The sequence below is a fragment of the Sciurus vulgaris genome (genome assembly GCF_902686455.1).
Source record: "Sciurus vulgaris genome assembly, chromosome: 12".
NCBI classification, from domain to species: Eukaryota; Metazoa; Chordata; class Mammalia; order Rodentia; family Sciuridae; genus Sciurus; species Sciurus vulgaris.
The window spans coordinates 57,595,720-57,611,591 of NC_136473.1; the positions used below are offsets into that span (position 1 = coordinate 57,595,720).

A 15,872-nucleotide genomic window follows, 5' to 3' on the forward strand; every position below is an offset into this window, starting at 1 on the left:
GGGCTACCAGTACGAACTCCAAATGCACACCTGCATTTTTGCAGCAGCCCCAGAAAGACAGTGGCCTGCTCTGCGTGGGTCCAACAGGCTCAGGTTCCCATCTTGAGGCATTTCTGAGGCTCTTCACAACTTATGACTGATGCAGAGGAAAGGGCACAGCCAACCAGCATGCTGGTCCCGTTGAGGATGGACATTTGCTAAAGGAACCACTCAGCATTTTGGCAACTACCTTGGAGTGTTTGTGAGGCCTTCCTCATGCTCTCCGAATACCTCTGCCTAGAAAGTTTTCTAGATAAATGAGTGAGTACAGAGGAGGGAGGCAGTTATGCCTTTCCCCTGCATAACAGGGCAGATCCTTCCTTCCCAGCCAACAGCACATTACCGTAGGAGTATCCATGAGACGCAGGGAGAGAAGCTAACACTCAGAAACAGATCAAACCCCAACATTCTAACAGGAGACATCTATTTATTGATATTAACATTAAGCCACTTCCCAGCAGTAACTGCCCCAAGAACAGGACTCAGTTTCTAAAGATAATAAAATAACATCACAAAGCACTGGGAAATTCCTGACGGGGAACTGGCTTTTCTTCTTGGCTGGAGTGACCAGGTGGTTAGCGCTTTTCCTGAGCATGGACTCCTGACCCCCACCAATGTGCACCTCCCTTCCTCTTGACTTTTGGAGGACTCCAGGCCTCAACAGGAAATGGGTGTCCTTCACCAGGCCTGGTCCCACTCCATGTGATCCTCTCAGTTCATGAGCATAAACTTGTCGTGTGTCCCATAGGTGAGGTGCTCACATGGGTGAGTCACAGTCTGATGACAAAACAGCTAGCACCAAAAAGCTGCTTTGCTTCCTTGTCATGAAGTAAACACAATACTTTTTTCTTCTTTTTTTAAGGAAAGAAAAGTCTTAAAAATATATGGCACTAGAGTGTAAAACTATACAACTGCATCTGGTGAAGTTTGCCTACAGCTTCCAGCCCTGTGGCTGTATGTCCTCCTGGTCAGATGTAGAGCTGGTGGGAGGCCAAGGTGTCCATGAAAGGGCGCACCAGGTTGTCAGTGGAGAAGTAGAAGATGAGCCCGAAGGTGATAGAGATGGGGAGGGCAGGCAGCGCTTTCTTGAACACAGCGAGCAGCAGGAGGGTGAGACACAAACCCTGTAGGACATCAAATGGGTGGGGTAGTGACCCCTAAAGTGTGGACAGGTGAGAGTAGTGCTAGCCTAGTGCCTGGGCTCAGATGTTTGAAGACTAGTCAGACAAGAGTGCTGAACACACCACTGTCTTCCCTGATGGTACAATGCCTCTGCCAGGTGCAGAGGGCAGGGGTTCTCACTCCAGACAGGACACCCTGACTATCTGGTAATGGGTGGGCCAGAAAGCGGGCCTCCTAACTCCTGGGGATGCTATTCTACCAGGTCCTATTGCCTCCCCCATTTGGCTACAACAGACATGGATGGCAATAGGCCTCCCTGTAGGGGAACTGATGGCCATGACTGAAATGCCAGTGAAGCTCTAAGTGACTGACACCAAAGAGGCCATGTGACCCATCCCTTGGTAGCAAGCATGGAGATAGCTCCTTCTGTCTCTGCCCCAGGTGTCCAGGATGGGGACCAGGTCCCTGCCCTGTCCTTTGGGACAGCAGGACCCAGTGGCAGGGGGAAAACTTGGGATCTGTTATCCCATCCCTGACACATGCTAGTAGGCAGAAAGAACCTCTTTCACAAACACTAGAGCAATTTTAATCTTGTGCCTGGCCCCTTGGTACTCAAGGTTTTCACCACGGGGCAGGGCATGGAGCACACATTGCTCAGACTCCACCCCATCTAATCTAAAAGGAAGATGGCATGTAGGCGATCACCCCCAGTACATGAATCTGGCCACAAGGGTCTCCAGACTATACTGCTGAGACTCAGGGTAATGGGGCCATTCTCAGTCCCAGGAGACTCCTGGGATTCAGAGTTCCATGGTGACCCAGTGGAATGAAGGGGGAATTACACAGCTCTGGAACAGGAGAGGAGTTCTAACCACTATTCCCTGGCTTATTTTGTCCCCTGCCCCTGCTCACAAGGTCCCCTTACTGATTTTGTCCTTCAGAGGGAAGACAGCAGCTGGAAATTCCCCAGGGAGCAACCCCAGTCTACTCACGATGAGAATAGCGACAAAGCAGGCCAGCGTGGTGTTCCAGTCCCCACTGCCTGTGGCTGCTGCCTTGCCTACCAGCACGCTGTAGAAGATGAAATCTCCCAGGCCGAGCTTCACACCCCCTGTGTGGGGAAGAGAAAGTGGCCCCATTCAGCTCTCAGAAGTTTCAAAAGGAAGAAGGCAGAGCCAGGGAAGTAGAGGGCAGATGACACCAGCTAGGGAAACCCAGCAGCTCTGCCCAGCACAAGCGGACCAGGGGCCAGAGGCAGCAGTGTCCCTGTCCAGCCCAGCCCAGCTCACCAGGCTTCTAGCAGCAGTCACACAGACTGGGGTTGGGGTCAGGCTGCCTCAAAAAGTAGCCACCAGGGAGAAAGGGAGAAATTCTGAGGACTTACAACCTGGGTAGAGAAAAGTTGGTCATTCTGAAACTCAGGTGAAACCACTGCTAATGCACTTAGTTGAAAAAAAAAAAGATCAAATAAAAACACTACCCCAGGCTGCTGTGCAACTTAGTGCCAAGTCTGAATGATAGATATTTTTTAGTTAATTAATTTCATTACTTTTAAGAACATGTGTCAGAGGTCTTCTGGAGACCTTTCCCCCTTAAAATTAGAGAAACAAGGTACAACCCCCAACCAATGCTCTTGGCCCAGATACCACACAGCCCCCAGGGACACCTGCAGCCCTCATGCCATCTGTCCATCCCTGTCCACTTCTGGCTCCTCCTCAGGGCCCTCTTCTGATGTCCTGGATTTCATATGTAAACATCAATTATCCTGGGTTCTGACCTTGCACTCTCCTTGGCTGCCTTTTTGGGCCCACAGTTTTGACAAGATGACTATGCTGATCATTCTAACTCTGGCCCTCAAAGCCTTAAGTCCCCCCACCCCCAAGTGTCCACTGGTACGTCTATCTGGATGTCTTACAAACCTTCCCACGCATCTTGGTGAGGGCCCCACCTTTTCGTGGTCCCTCCTCCATGCCTCTTGGCTGGTCCCCAGCTCAGCTGTTAATGTATCCCAATGGTGCTGTGGCCCCATGTTCTCTCAGCCCACTGTCACTGCCTTATGGCTCTTTCTCTCCCCTGCACTAGGACAGCATCCCTTGGGTTTCCCCAGTCTGTCAGGAATTCAGCTCTGTTCATTGGATTTTTGTTTATAACTCCTGACAGTTCCTGCCATTGCCAGGACAAAATCCAAGGTCTTCCTCAACCTACCTGAGGTCTACCTAGTGCTCCCTGTTGGCTCTGTAACAGTCATGAAGCTCCCTGAAGGCTTCAGGGCTTTCTTCTGAGCCCCTGCAAATGCTGCTGAAGAATCTGACTGGCCTCTGTTTGATAGATTCTTTGGAAAAAAGAGACTAAGTTCTTGGCATTTCCCAAGTAATAGGAGCCTCTTTGTAATTCATGAGCCCCTTAGGTCACTCTTGAGTTTATGCTGAAATGACTCAGGATGGGGGCTGGTTACTGCAAAGATCAGAGGATTGGAACTTAGGGTGTCACCTCTAGGAAGGGGATGGGAGGTTTAGGTTTAGTTCCATGGGCAAAGATTCACTCAATCATCCCCACATAAAAGAAACTCTGATAAAAGCTCTAGACACTGAAGTTGGTGAACACATCCATTATATGCCAGGAGGGTGACACCAGGAAGGGACACAAAAGTGACATCTTCAGGATCCTCCCAGACCTTGACTGTCTAGGTCTTTTCATTTGGTAGGCTCTGATTTGTATCCCTTATAATAATACTACACTTGTAAGTATAGTACTTTCCTGAATTCTGTGAGTTATTCTAGCGAGTTCTTGAACTTGAGGGGTCATGGGAAAGCCTGAATTCATAGCCAGTTGGTCACAGGTACAGATGGCTTGCAGATTCCCAAAACTTATGGCTGGTGTTTGAAGGGAAGCCAGTTTTGTCCACCACATGCTTTAACCTGTGGGGTCCATGCTAATTCCCGTGGTCACCTGAGTGGCAGCATACTAGTTAATGCCTGAAGGATCCCACTGCTGGGTCATGACTCCATCCTTCAAGACCCACCTTAGGAGGATCTTTGTCACCAGCTTGCCTCTACTGGTCACTGGCGAGTTTCATCCTGACCACTCAACTGTTGGTTGCTCCCCCAGGTGTTTTCCAGGGGCAAAGTCTTTGTCATACTATAGCAGATCCCTATTCCAGCTCTGCCTGGCACACAGCCAGGGTCTGTAGCTGCAAATGGACCAAACAACTGCTTTAATCCCTTGAGAAGACAGCTACATCACAACGTCTTCAGGCCTGTCTTCCAAACTCTTATACCCAGCCACATTGGCCTCTGCCTGGGAAAGCTACCACCCCAGCTCTCAGTGGCCCAATGTAGTGGCAGTACTGTTACCTGCTGTGACCCACACTCTTAGCCCAAGTGCCCACACCCACCTGCCTCCACACAAGACATTAGGATGATTGATGTCCTTCCAGCCACCCAAGGATATGCTTCCAGAAGGAGGTATCCACAGGCCACAACCCTCCCCCCTCAATCATGCCAATCTCCCACACAGCTCAAAATCCTCCTGAAGGCTCCCACTGCTCCCAAGATACAGACCAAAATCCCTGTCTTGATCTTGAAGGCCCTTAGGGCCCCTGCCAGCCTCCCCACTTCATCTGCACTGCTGGCCTCAGTGTCTTATCCTCACTTCCTCTAACTCAACATGCTGCTATCTGCTTCAGGGCTCTGCTCCCTGGGAAATGCCCCCGTGTTTCCCTCTTCTAGTTACAGCTGTGATTCACCCAAAGGAGCTGAGCTCAGAAGTTACCCTCTGAGGAGACTCTTCATGACCCTCAGGAAACCTTCCATTCTCCTGGTACCCTATTGGTCTCCCTCCGTCCTCAGTGGCTTTTATAGTATGATTAGCACCTGTGCCCTGTTAACCCCTGGGATCCACCATAGCAGGGTCTCACCTAACACAGCACAGGTACACAGTGGGCACTTGAAACACATCTGATAAATATACAGGTTAGCCTGCATGGAAAAGGCCTAGGGTCTGGCAATGAGAGAGACTTTGGCTTTGCAGTTTCTCCTTGATTTTCATAAAGATACCTTTGATGAATAAAGGGTTTCTCTCCTCATACCCTCCTCTGCCCAGATTTCAGGGAGCCCCGCCTCCACCCTGCCCAGGGCTAGAGCAGACCATCTGAACACGGGCACCTTACTTTCCTCCTCTTCTTCCAGCTCCTCCCCTGGGTAGCCAGGCAGGTGGGGTTCAAAGACTTCAGGGTATGAGGGCTCCCCAAAACTGTCATAGGAGTCTTCTTCTGCATGCCCATCATTGCCATGAGGAGGGGTCAAAGGAGAAAAACAAAAGCCAGTCAGAGGGTTCCCCAGCCCCTGGAAACAAAGCCCCCACCACCAGTACCACAGCTGATCTCAGGGTTTTTGCTTCCTCCACCCCCAGTCCCAACCATCAGAAGTGAAGCAGAAGTGGCTGAGGTCCAAGATGGGTGGTCCAACCCTCCTTCAATCTCTGAGATGCCTATATCCAGGAGGGCTGGCTTTCAGATGATGTCCCTCTGCCCTCCTGAACTTGTGCATCCTGGAAAGGCCAGGCCAGGCAGAGCTGCAGATATGGAGCTTCCCCCTAGTGATGAGAAGCTATCAGTCCCTCACCCACATAACTCACCCATCTCCGGGTCATATGGGAGTTGGAGGGCTCCCTGAGAGGAGGGATCCAGCTTTGCCATGCCCACTGTCCACACCATGGCAGCTGGGGGAAGAAGAAAAAGGTCATACCTCAGGCAGTGCTAACTACTTTAGATGCCTCATATGAGAGGATCATATGTATTTGTCTCTTAATTTACTGTGCAGAAAGCCCTCAAGGTTTATCCGTGTTGCATCATGATTCTCCTTCCTTTTGGTCTTAGTAAGAACAATTAGATGGAAAAAAAAAAAAAAAAAAAGAGGCATCCAAGTTGGAAAAGAAAAAGTTAAATTATCCATGTTTTCAGACGACATGATTTTATATATACAGAAAAACCTACTACTCCATTAAAAAGTTTTAGAACTTATAAACAAATTCAGTATAGTTGCAGGATACAAAAATCAACATCCAAAAAAAGTAGTACTTTTACACACAATAATGAACTTGCTGAAAAAAATTAAGGAAGCAATCCCATCCACACCAACTACAAAAAAATACTTAGGAATAATTCAACCAAGGAAGTGAAAGATGTCTATAATGAAAACTATAAAACACTGATGAAATAAATTATAAAGGACATCAAAAAATGGAAAGATATCCTATGTTCATGGAGAAGAAAAATCAATATTGTTCAAATGACCACACTACTCAAAGCAATCTATAAAGTCAATACAATTCCCATCAAAATGCCAACAATTTTCTTTACAGAAATAGAAGACAAGAAGCCAGGTGTTTTTGCATGGGTGGTATGCACCTGTAGTCCCAGTTACTTGGAAGGTGGAAGCAGGAGGATCACCTGAGCTCATGCATTTGAGACCAGGCTGAGCAACATAGTGAAGTATCATCTCACAAAAAAAAAAAAAAAAAGTCCAGGATTACGGGTGCACAGCAACACGGGTGGAATTGAACTGCAGGTCATTAAGTAAGTGAGGGACCGAAAGACAAAATACCAAATATTCTCACTCATTTGTGGAAACCATCGAGTCAATCTTATAGAAGAATGGAATGGAATGGAGGTCATGTGAAAATGGGAAGAGCAGAGGGAAGAAGGGAAAGAAGTTCAATAAGCAGGCTACAAAACAGACTGCTTCCAGTTCTTCTTTGGCATAGTAGGGTAAACACAGGTCAACAGGTAACTCCGGCTCTCAGTTCTCTTGGGTGCATATCCAGAAGAGGGACTGCTGGAACACATGGGACCAAATGAATTGTGCTCTCTCCCTCTGGCCTGGACACTGTTCCCTGAACTCAACTACTCTGTGTCCACAACTCTCCACTGGGAGATCCAATGAGTGCCTCACACTTAACGTGCACCAAAGTACTCTCAGCACCCCTCCAACTGCCAGTCTGCTCCCTTGTAGAAACTCGTCCATTTTGTTGATCAGCGCCAAAGCACTGACATCATCCTTTACTCTTTGGCCTACCACACACTGCCTACCTGTCAACAACCCTCACCAACTCTGCTTCCAAAACATCTCCAGAAGCCAACCGCAGCTCACTGCCTCTACTGCTGCCCCCACTTCCAAAACCCCATCCTCTCTCTTCTGGGTTGTTATTCAATCTATGCAGCCTTCAAAACTGGATCCTGCTTCTGCTCTTGGCCCTCAGACACTGTGTTCTCCACCAGCAACCTGTGTGATCCTGTTAAAGTATCAAGTCAGGTCAGCCCAAAAGCGTCCAGTAGCTTCATATACCACTTATAAATAAGAGCCAAAGTCTTCACTGTGGCCTTCAGGGGCTAAGGTGATCTGACCCTCCCCTCTTCCCTTCATTATTACCTCTGCTCTAGCCACTCTGGTTGCTCCTTCAGCACACCTGGCCAGCATCCATCTAGCATCTTTGCACTTGCTGCTGTCCCTCTGACCTGGGATGCCAGCCCCCAGACTTCCAGAGTGCCCTTCTTTATCTAAGTCTGGTCTCTGGTCAAATGCCACCTGATCACCTCATGCAAAGGAGTATCACCCTATGCTCTCCAATCCTTCATGTCTTACCCTACTTTCTTTTTCTACAGAGCATTCATTACCTCCTGACTTATGTTTTTATCTATTTTGTTCCTGTTCATCTCCCCTCCAGGAACGTAAGCACTAATAGAGCAAGGACTTCATCTGTCCACAGGTGACTCCCCAGAGCCCTGGAGCACTCAGCGCTGGCACTGTCTCAGTCTTTCCATACATGGTCTCCACTCTCCTTCGAAGGTGCCTGGAACGAGCTTTCATGCCATGCTGATGGCAATTCTCTACTACAAGCTTGGGTCCTCATTCATGCAGAGATTACCCAGTACTGAAGACATTCTATAAACTGTTTCCCAGGGTATCCTGCAAGCACCAGAGCTCCAGAAATTCATGCTTTTACTTAAACAAGCCCACCATTAAACGACAAGAGGCAGTCAAACCACAGGAATATAAACTCCATGAGACCCCAGGCCATGTGGTCTTTTACCTGCTGAACCCTTGATGCCTAGTCATAAAGTAGGGACTTCATGAATACTAGGGACACTTGTTTAAAGCACATATAAATACAAATCCCTAAGCCCTGAGGTCAAGGGAGATTCTATGTGCCTTCCCTTTAGAGATGACTAACTTCTGTGAGACATGTTGCTGTCAAGGAAGCCCAGAGAGGAAGAGAGTTCCCTAATTCCCCCAGATACCTGCCCTGAAAAGTCCCTCTCCAAGTCTTTCCTCAGGAGCCTGACAGCTGACGGGGTGGCTTCAGGGATCCAAAAGATCATGGGAACGTGGCCTCTAATACCGAGTGATGAATGGGATACAGTCACAGGGCTGACCCAGGCCCCCTCAGAATTCCTTTCCCTGCTTGGACTTCCCATGCTGCTTCTTGTGTGATAGCAAGATACAGCCTACTGTGGTCTTTGAAGGTGGCCAGCTTTCTGGTATCACCAAGGCAGACTCCCCCCTTTAGTCAGGGAAAATAAGTATCTCTTCTCAACTCTGAAAGCCAAGGTCAAGCACCCCATCCCTACTTTAGGTTGCCTGTTGATTCCTTGGTCAGGCAGAGGCTTGGGTGCCCACTTACATGAATATATCAGGGCAGGAAATATGGGTTCATTTCTCTCTTGGGCAGTTTCCACCAGCATCCTCAGTGGCCCTTTGGGACACAGCACAGCCACAAGATCTGGGAAAACAGAGATGTCCTTGTCACATTAAAAAATCATTTATTCCCAAGCAGCCCCAGAGAGAGGAGTCAGCCCTCTATCACCAGGATCCCCAGGGTGGGGCTCCCAGAACGTGCACTGCCTCTGAGCTAGCATCCCAACCTCATCAATTTCTGGTCATATCTGGTATCTGTACTGGCTGGAGCTCAGAGCAGGGCCTAAAGCGGTAAATGCAAATAAGGAAGAACTGTGAGCTTGAGACCCAAAGGACAGGCTTGGAAGTCTCACTTCTCTGAGTCTCAAATTTCTTAGCCTTAAAACAGGATACCAATACTGACAATAATAATCACACTAATATTAACTAAACAACAGTTAGCATTTTGAGTTATTTATAGGCAACATGCCAAAGTAGTTGGCATGTACCTAGGGTTATTCTTGGGAAAAAAGAGCTTAAAGGTGTCAAGTGCTTACAGTAGCATGCTCAATAAGCATGTCAACAAGAAAGAAAATAAGGTATGTAGTGACTACTGGCTAGAACACCATGTGTGCATGGGACCCCTACATTTTAGAAAGGAGTTTCGCACAAGGCCTCCTCAGGGCAGATATGAGCATTTTGGCACCCGCCATTCTTGTGCAGCAGTAGAGTGGCTTGGCCCTAGGCATCACCCCCTGCCCACTGCCAGGCTCACCTCCACCTACCATACACAGAGATGGCACCCAGGATGACCCATGCAGACCACTCTGGGAGGTACTTGATGAATACCAAGGCCATGAGGGCGCTGATCATGATGAGGTAGGCCTGCTGCAGCACCAGGGGGCCCTTCCAGTGAATGCACACCATGCCTACTGCCCCAAAGTTCCAGACAGTCAGGAAGAGGGTCGGGTAGTCCATGGCCACATTGTAGGTCTTAAGTACTTCTCTGCAGGACAAAGGTTGAACAACGGGGTGGGGAATTCAGTGGAGATGTCACATCCTGCATTATTCAACATCCTCTGTTCCTTAGCCATTAAGTCCCAATCTGGGTTTGACAATCTGGGCTTATTTACTATGCTCCTATATCCCATTTCCACTGGTCCTACAACTGAACACGCAAAATAGTTTCTGGAACACTGTGAGGAGTAAAGCCATGTCTCAAGCTTGGAATGGTTCACATAAACATTCTTTGGGACCACCTGGAAGATGCTCTGCATGTGGAAAAAGTCCTTGGAAGTGTTCTGTGTGTCCTTGGTGAGGCTAATAAGCCAAATCAAAGGACAATAGGGCAGTTTCCCCCTGCATAAATTAGAAGTACCAGACTTAGTCCAAAATTGGAATGTAAATTGAGGGGTTTCTGTCCCTCTTGGTGGTCACAGAGAGCCACTTCCATGATGGTTTTGTTGTAAATCAAGAATCAGAAAGACTTGTGGCCCACTCCGGAGTCCTACTCCCATGTCAAGGTCTATGCAAGAGGGATCTAGAGGCCTGGGCTTTTAGAGGAGCTGACCCTGGGGAGGGCTGGAGCTCAAGAGCCACCCTTCCCTACCGAGGTCCTTCATATCCATTTATGCTGCAGGGGAAAGGGTCCCCAGGAACCCTGCTGCTCACCAGCCACCACTTACCCGAGGTAGATATAAGTGAATAGGAACAGCAACATCAGAGAGGACATGATCAACCAGCCATGGATGAACTAGACAACAGAAACAGAAGGACCATGACAAGGGATCCCAAGCTCCCAGACCACAAGCCCCCAGGCTGCTGGGACTGCTGCTCAGGCTGGGTGTTCTTTTTATATAGGCTACTTCATAAAGGTGTGGAAAGCATCAGGTGGCCATCTTACAGATAAGGAAGCCTTTCTTAAGTCACCCTGCAGGTGTATGAGGGAGATTAGACTCCTGTAAGTCTACTGACCCCAGCCGTGAGCTCTCCAGACCTTAGCACTAACTCCCTTAGGAAGTGTATGCTAGGTATCTACTTGCCGGGCACCATTCTAGGATCTGGAGAGAGAACCAATGAAATGTCCACGAGTGTATTCCAGGGTGAAGGGAATTTGATATCACATAAAAGAATCAACAGGTAGTGAAGAGGATTAAGGGACAAAAAATATCAGCAGGACAAAGTGATAGGAGGCTCACTGGGGTGCGATAAAAGCTTTGAGTGGTCAGACAGGCCTCTTAAGGGGCTATTCTGAACAGATATAACTAAGAAGTCCCCTCCCACCCAAGCGTCTATAAACAGGTCCTCAGAAAGACCTATATTCATCTTCTCCTGACCCAGCGTGGAGAGGTCAAAAGTAAGGGTGGGCCTGATCCTAAACCAAATCCTCAGCCAGTCATCAGGGGTGATGCCATCTCCTTACAGTCTCATCTCTGAGGACCAGCTCATCAGTTAGCAGCATGGCACACGAGGACCCCAGCAGAGACCTGGTCTTCCTGGGGGAAGTGGCCACCAAGGCCCTGCGGCACACCCAGTCAAGAGAACATGCTCGCACTCTTTATCCCAACAACCACTTGCCCAACTGAGTCACAACCATTGCCGCCTATCACCACATCTCCAAGTATGTTACTGAAAGATGGTTAAGCCACCTCTTCCTCGTCTCTGGGACTGGCCACCTGACACCTACTGGCCATAACAGGGCCAGCATTCCATGTTCCCCACGCTGTTTCTAGCTTGTTTACATGTGTGCTGTATGCTCTCCTCCAAATGAGTAGCCTTCTACCTCTTCCCACCATCACCATGATCATCTTGCTTCAATACTAAAGTTCTGCCTCATTTACACACATTGTTATTTATCCATAAGTTGTAGCTTAGGGACATTTCCTGACAATCCCTCCCATGGCTTATGACCACATCATCCTCCCTGGGACTGCTCGGCTCCCTGCCTGCATCACCTGTCTCATTCCTGCAGACTCTAGTCTTTTGGCTCCTCCTCTCTACCTGCTCCATGAACGGCAGCTGCCTGAATAAGCAGCAATGAGCAAAGCTTGTGTGAAAATAGTATTAAATTAGGTAATGCCTAGCTTAACTTCCTTTCAGTCTTTAGGGTTGCAAAGCCTTCAGCCTGAAACCTGTGTCTAAAAGTTTATGGCATCTTTGGGGACAGGCACGACACAAAATTGGGCCAGGCGTGACTCAGCTAGTCCCAGGGGCAGCTCAGTGCTACAGATGGGTCCAACCCAAACATCTCCCAGAGCAGGAGACCTCAGCATAGCATGTGAACATCACTGTCCAAAAGGGAAATGGAAAAATAAAAATAAACCCAGAGGGGAAGTGTTGGGGTGAAGGAAGCCTAAAATAGAACTTCAGGAGGAGAAGCAAAATAAAATTAACTTCTGAATGGTGGAAGTGACACTAGGAACATTACAAAGAGGAACTCAGTGAGTAGAATTAAGTTTTTGTTTCTGTTTTGTTCTTTTGGCAGGACTGGGGATTGAACCCAGGGGTGCTCCACCACTGAGCTCCACCCCCAGAACTTTTTAAAATTTTGACCTAGCGGTCTCACTAAGTTGCTGAGGCTGGCTTCAAACTTGTGATTCTCCTGCTTCAGTCTCCCAAACTGCTGGGACTACAGGTATGAATCACTGCACTCATGAGAGTTTAAAAAACAACAGTATTAGGATCCAAGGTGGGGGACTGGAGTGGAGTGGGAAAGAATGCCCAAATCAGTCTTTTTCCCAGAAAAAAAGAACTCTGAAGGTGTTTTATTATTATTATTTTTAAGGTTGCTGTGAAGGATGGGGATGTAGCTCAGTATAGAGGACTTCCTATCACATGTATGTTCAACTTCTAGCACCTCTCAAAAATGGTTACTGCAGAACAGGTCCCATTGGGCAGGTGCTATGGAGAGGACAGACAGGAGGGAAAGACAGGCAGAAGGTGTATGGGCCTCACCTTGTAGCAGCGGTACTTGTAGAGCACCACCAAGAAGATGGTCATGACCACGATGACACTGATCATGATGAGGGTGTTCAGCACAGAGTTGAGGAGGCGCTGGCCCACTGAGGGAGTGTCCTCGGTGAATGGAGTGTAGATGCTGGGAAGGCAACAGGCTGGTGTTCTTGGTTCTTGCCTGCTCTGTAACACCCCCAACCCTGAGCGATGCTCACAGCCACTGTGGGTGCCTGGGCATCCCCATGCTGCTTCAGCACAGCCCTCATGATAGGAGTGCCTCTACCATCATGAGCAGTCCCTGACTGCTGGTCCCTTTGCCAGAATCCTGACCATACACCTTGCAGCTTCAAGTCTGGACCCAGTAAGCAGAGTGGGCATGAACTAGACAACCTCATCAAACTATCACTGAGCTACATCCCTGGCTCAAAGGAGCTTCCCTCCCCTCCCACCTCAGCCCAGTATAGAGATTGGAGCCCAGGGCACTATACCACTGAGCTACATCCCCAACACCTCTCCTTGCCAGCCAAATTAAATCCCTCCTGAAGGTGCTTCTCTTCAGTCAGCTCTGGTCCCTACAAATCCAATGGTGTCTCACATCCACACTTCTCCATCAGCCCTACCCAGACCAGGACTTATCCACAGGGTGTTCCCCCATCCCTGCCCACTGGAGTCCAGGCGCTGCACAAGGTTCATACACTCAGGAGGAACCTTGCTCTTCCCAGCCTAGACTGCCAGAAGCATCTGCTGGGACAATCCTCTCAATGCCTTTCACCTGCTGCTCTGAGTTCCCAACAGGTTATAATCTTCCCAAGTGGGGGACTTTGCTCCCTTTCTTTTGAAAAACCAAAATAGAACCAAATAAGTTTCTAATTAAAAAACTCAGATGTTTAGAGAAGACTCTTAGCAGTGATGGGCAGAGGTGGGGAGGGAGACAAGGGAAGATCTCGCTTATGCTGCAACTTCTGCATGTATGTGTGAAGTTTACCACAATCAACAAAGAGCTCTATAAATCTTTCTCTCAAGGATGGAAGCTCAGAAATCATCTCCTCTAACCCCCTCAATTTACATCCAGGGGGACAGAGAGACTTACTTGGCATTTGGAACATGGAGCTCAGTGCTGTGGCCAGAGCTTGCCTTCTATGTGTATTCACTAGCTTAGTTTTACAGATAGCACCTTATTTAAACCCCTTGTACAGAGAAGGAAACTAAGGAAGCATGCCCAGGCAAGTCACTGCCAGGAGGCAGTGGCTGGGGTGTGAACCCAGGCAGCCCTCCGTCCCTACTCCTCACTGTCAATGGCATGCAGCTGCAGGTACAGTGGCCAGGGGGAGTCACAATCCCCCAAACCCATCTCCACTCTGTCGTCATTCTACCCCACACTGCCCAAGACCCCAACTCACAGCTGTCCATTCTTCTCTGTGTAGAAACGCACGGACTTGATGGTGGCCACCACGACAATCATGCACAGTGTGACAGGCACAAACAGCATGATCACGTGCTTTGCCCCATATTTGAGGGTCAGCTCTTCCTCCAGGCCTGGTGGCCGTCCAGGGACCCCACTGCAGTCGTAGTGGTCAGGGTCCTCCTCACAGTCCTCCTCGCTATCCTGGCTCCTCTACGGGAAACCACATCATGAGGGTCACAGAGTGCCCCCCACCACCCTACCACACCACAGTGAACTATTGATGTAGGGCAGGAATGTTGAAATCAGAATGAGAAACTGAATAATGTTTCCTACGTGTACATAGCAGTTTAAGAGCTATAATTTAGATGTGTAAGTGTTGCATTTTGGGAATGTAAGAAAGGTGTGGGAGGACAACAGTAAAGAAAATATGGAGCTGGACAAACCAGCACAAATAAAGGGAAGGAGGCTACCACTGAAGAGCATAGTCTCTGGCCCACAACTCAACAGCTAATGAATCTGGAACACATCAAAAGATACATTCCCTACTGAAGTACAGGGACTCAGGATGCCCCTCAATTCTGTTCACATGGTCATACTGACCAGGGAGGAGATAGGCCAGGTGGTAGGAGGAAAAGAGAGCAAACATTTTCAGTTGATAAATCACTAATTAGAATAAGGAGCGCATAGGAGGACTCTCCTCAATTGTGAAAAAGACACTGGGAATTGGCAGACAAATTACTCTGAACATTTTGCCCCACAAAAATCAAGAAGTAAACTTGTAGCTCTGAATTAGAGCTAAATGAGTGTCAAGCCTCTGGAAGAGCAGGACTCCGTGCAGGTGGGAGAGTTCAAATGAGTGAGCAGCATGGGGGGGAAGGATGCTTGTCAGACATACTAGAAGGAACTGGTTGGCAAGATTTAGTGTTTTGGAATTGTGGCAATTAAGGATCATTAGCTGCCTTGTTAATTATGTTAACAGCAAAAGAACAAGTCAAATGAAACCAAAATCAGAAAAGTTCAGTTGCTTCATGTTGGTTCTTTGCAGACAGAGTTCCAATCTAGTTGTTTATCTGAGGAAGGAAAGGAGAGTTGTCGAAGGACAGGAACAGAAACAAGTAAAATGCACAAAACTCCAGGAGATAAAAGAAGAAAATAGCAAGAAAAGGCTGAGCAGTGACCTTGAGCTGGTGAGATTTCATTCAGAACTCATGACAACACGCTCTGCTCATGGAGAATGTGGAGAAATGAGCTCAAATTTCAGCAAAGGGGCTTAAAGCTGGCTGTAAGAATAAGGTCCACAAAGAAAGGTTGTTAACTACAATAATGAATGACCAAAACAGAGAATGGGATTTAGGCAGAATCAGATATTGTTTTGCCGGATGCAAGGAAGATGGCACAGCTAAGTGACTCTCCCAAGTCTATTCCAGTCCTGCCCGGGAGGCTGCAGGTAAGATGACAGTACAGCCCAATTATCCCCAATTACAGAGTCAACGGTAATGCATCTCGCGGATATAACGTCTGGCCACCCACCTAATCAAATAAGTTTCCCTCCTAGCAGTTTCTACTCCTGCCTTCGAAAAACTCTCATGTTACCATGGAAACAGTGACCTGCACTAGAAAGGTAAATCTAAGGGGGCAGGGATAGAGGGCAGCACCCAGTCCATTGCACAGCTGATTTT

General features: G+C 48.3%; 1 protein-coding gene across 5 annotated transcripts in view; it reads right to left on the minus strand.

The window, feature by feature from the left end:
• Window positions 1-446: 446 nt before the first annotated feature.
• The window catches only part of PSEN2 (presenilin 2), a 29,530-nt gene continuing 14,104 nt past the window's right edge, over window positions 447-15,872 (minus strand). For 3 of the 5 annotated variants that reach the window (XM_079106629.1, XM_079106631.1, XM_079106630.1), the window contains 9 exons: window positions 14,189-14,403; window positions 12,789-12,930; window positions 10,520-10,587; window positions 9,620-9,840; window positions 8,842-8,940; window positions 5,797-5,880; window positions 5,330-5,431; window positions 2,154-2,272; window positions 447-1,163 (listed from right to left, as the gene is read on the minus strand). In XM_079106629.1, the coding sequence (XP_078962755.1) occupies window positions 1,008-1,163; window positions 2,154-2,272; window positions 5,330-5,431; window positions 5,797-5,880; window positions 8,842-8,940; window positions 9,620-9,840; window positions 10,520-10,587; window positions 12,789-12,930; window positions 14,189-14,403 (1,206 nt within the window). In that variant the 3' untranslated portion in view covers window positions 447-1,007. Of the gene's footprint in view, window positions 1,164-2,152; window positions 2,273-2,450; window positions 2,549-5,324; window positions 5,432-5,796; window positions 5,881-8,841; window positions 8,941-9,619; window positions 9,841-10,519; window positions 10,588-12,788; window positions 12,931-14,188; window positions 14,404-15,872 lie in introns of those variants that run through there. The other 2 variants (XR_013758172.1, XM_079106632.1) reach the window with 2 other exon arrangements.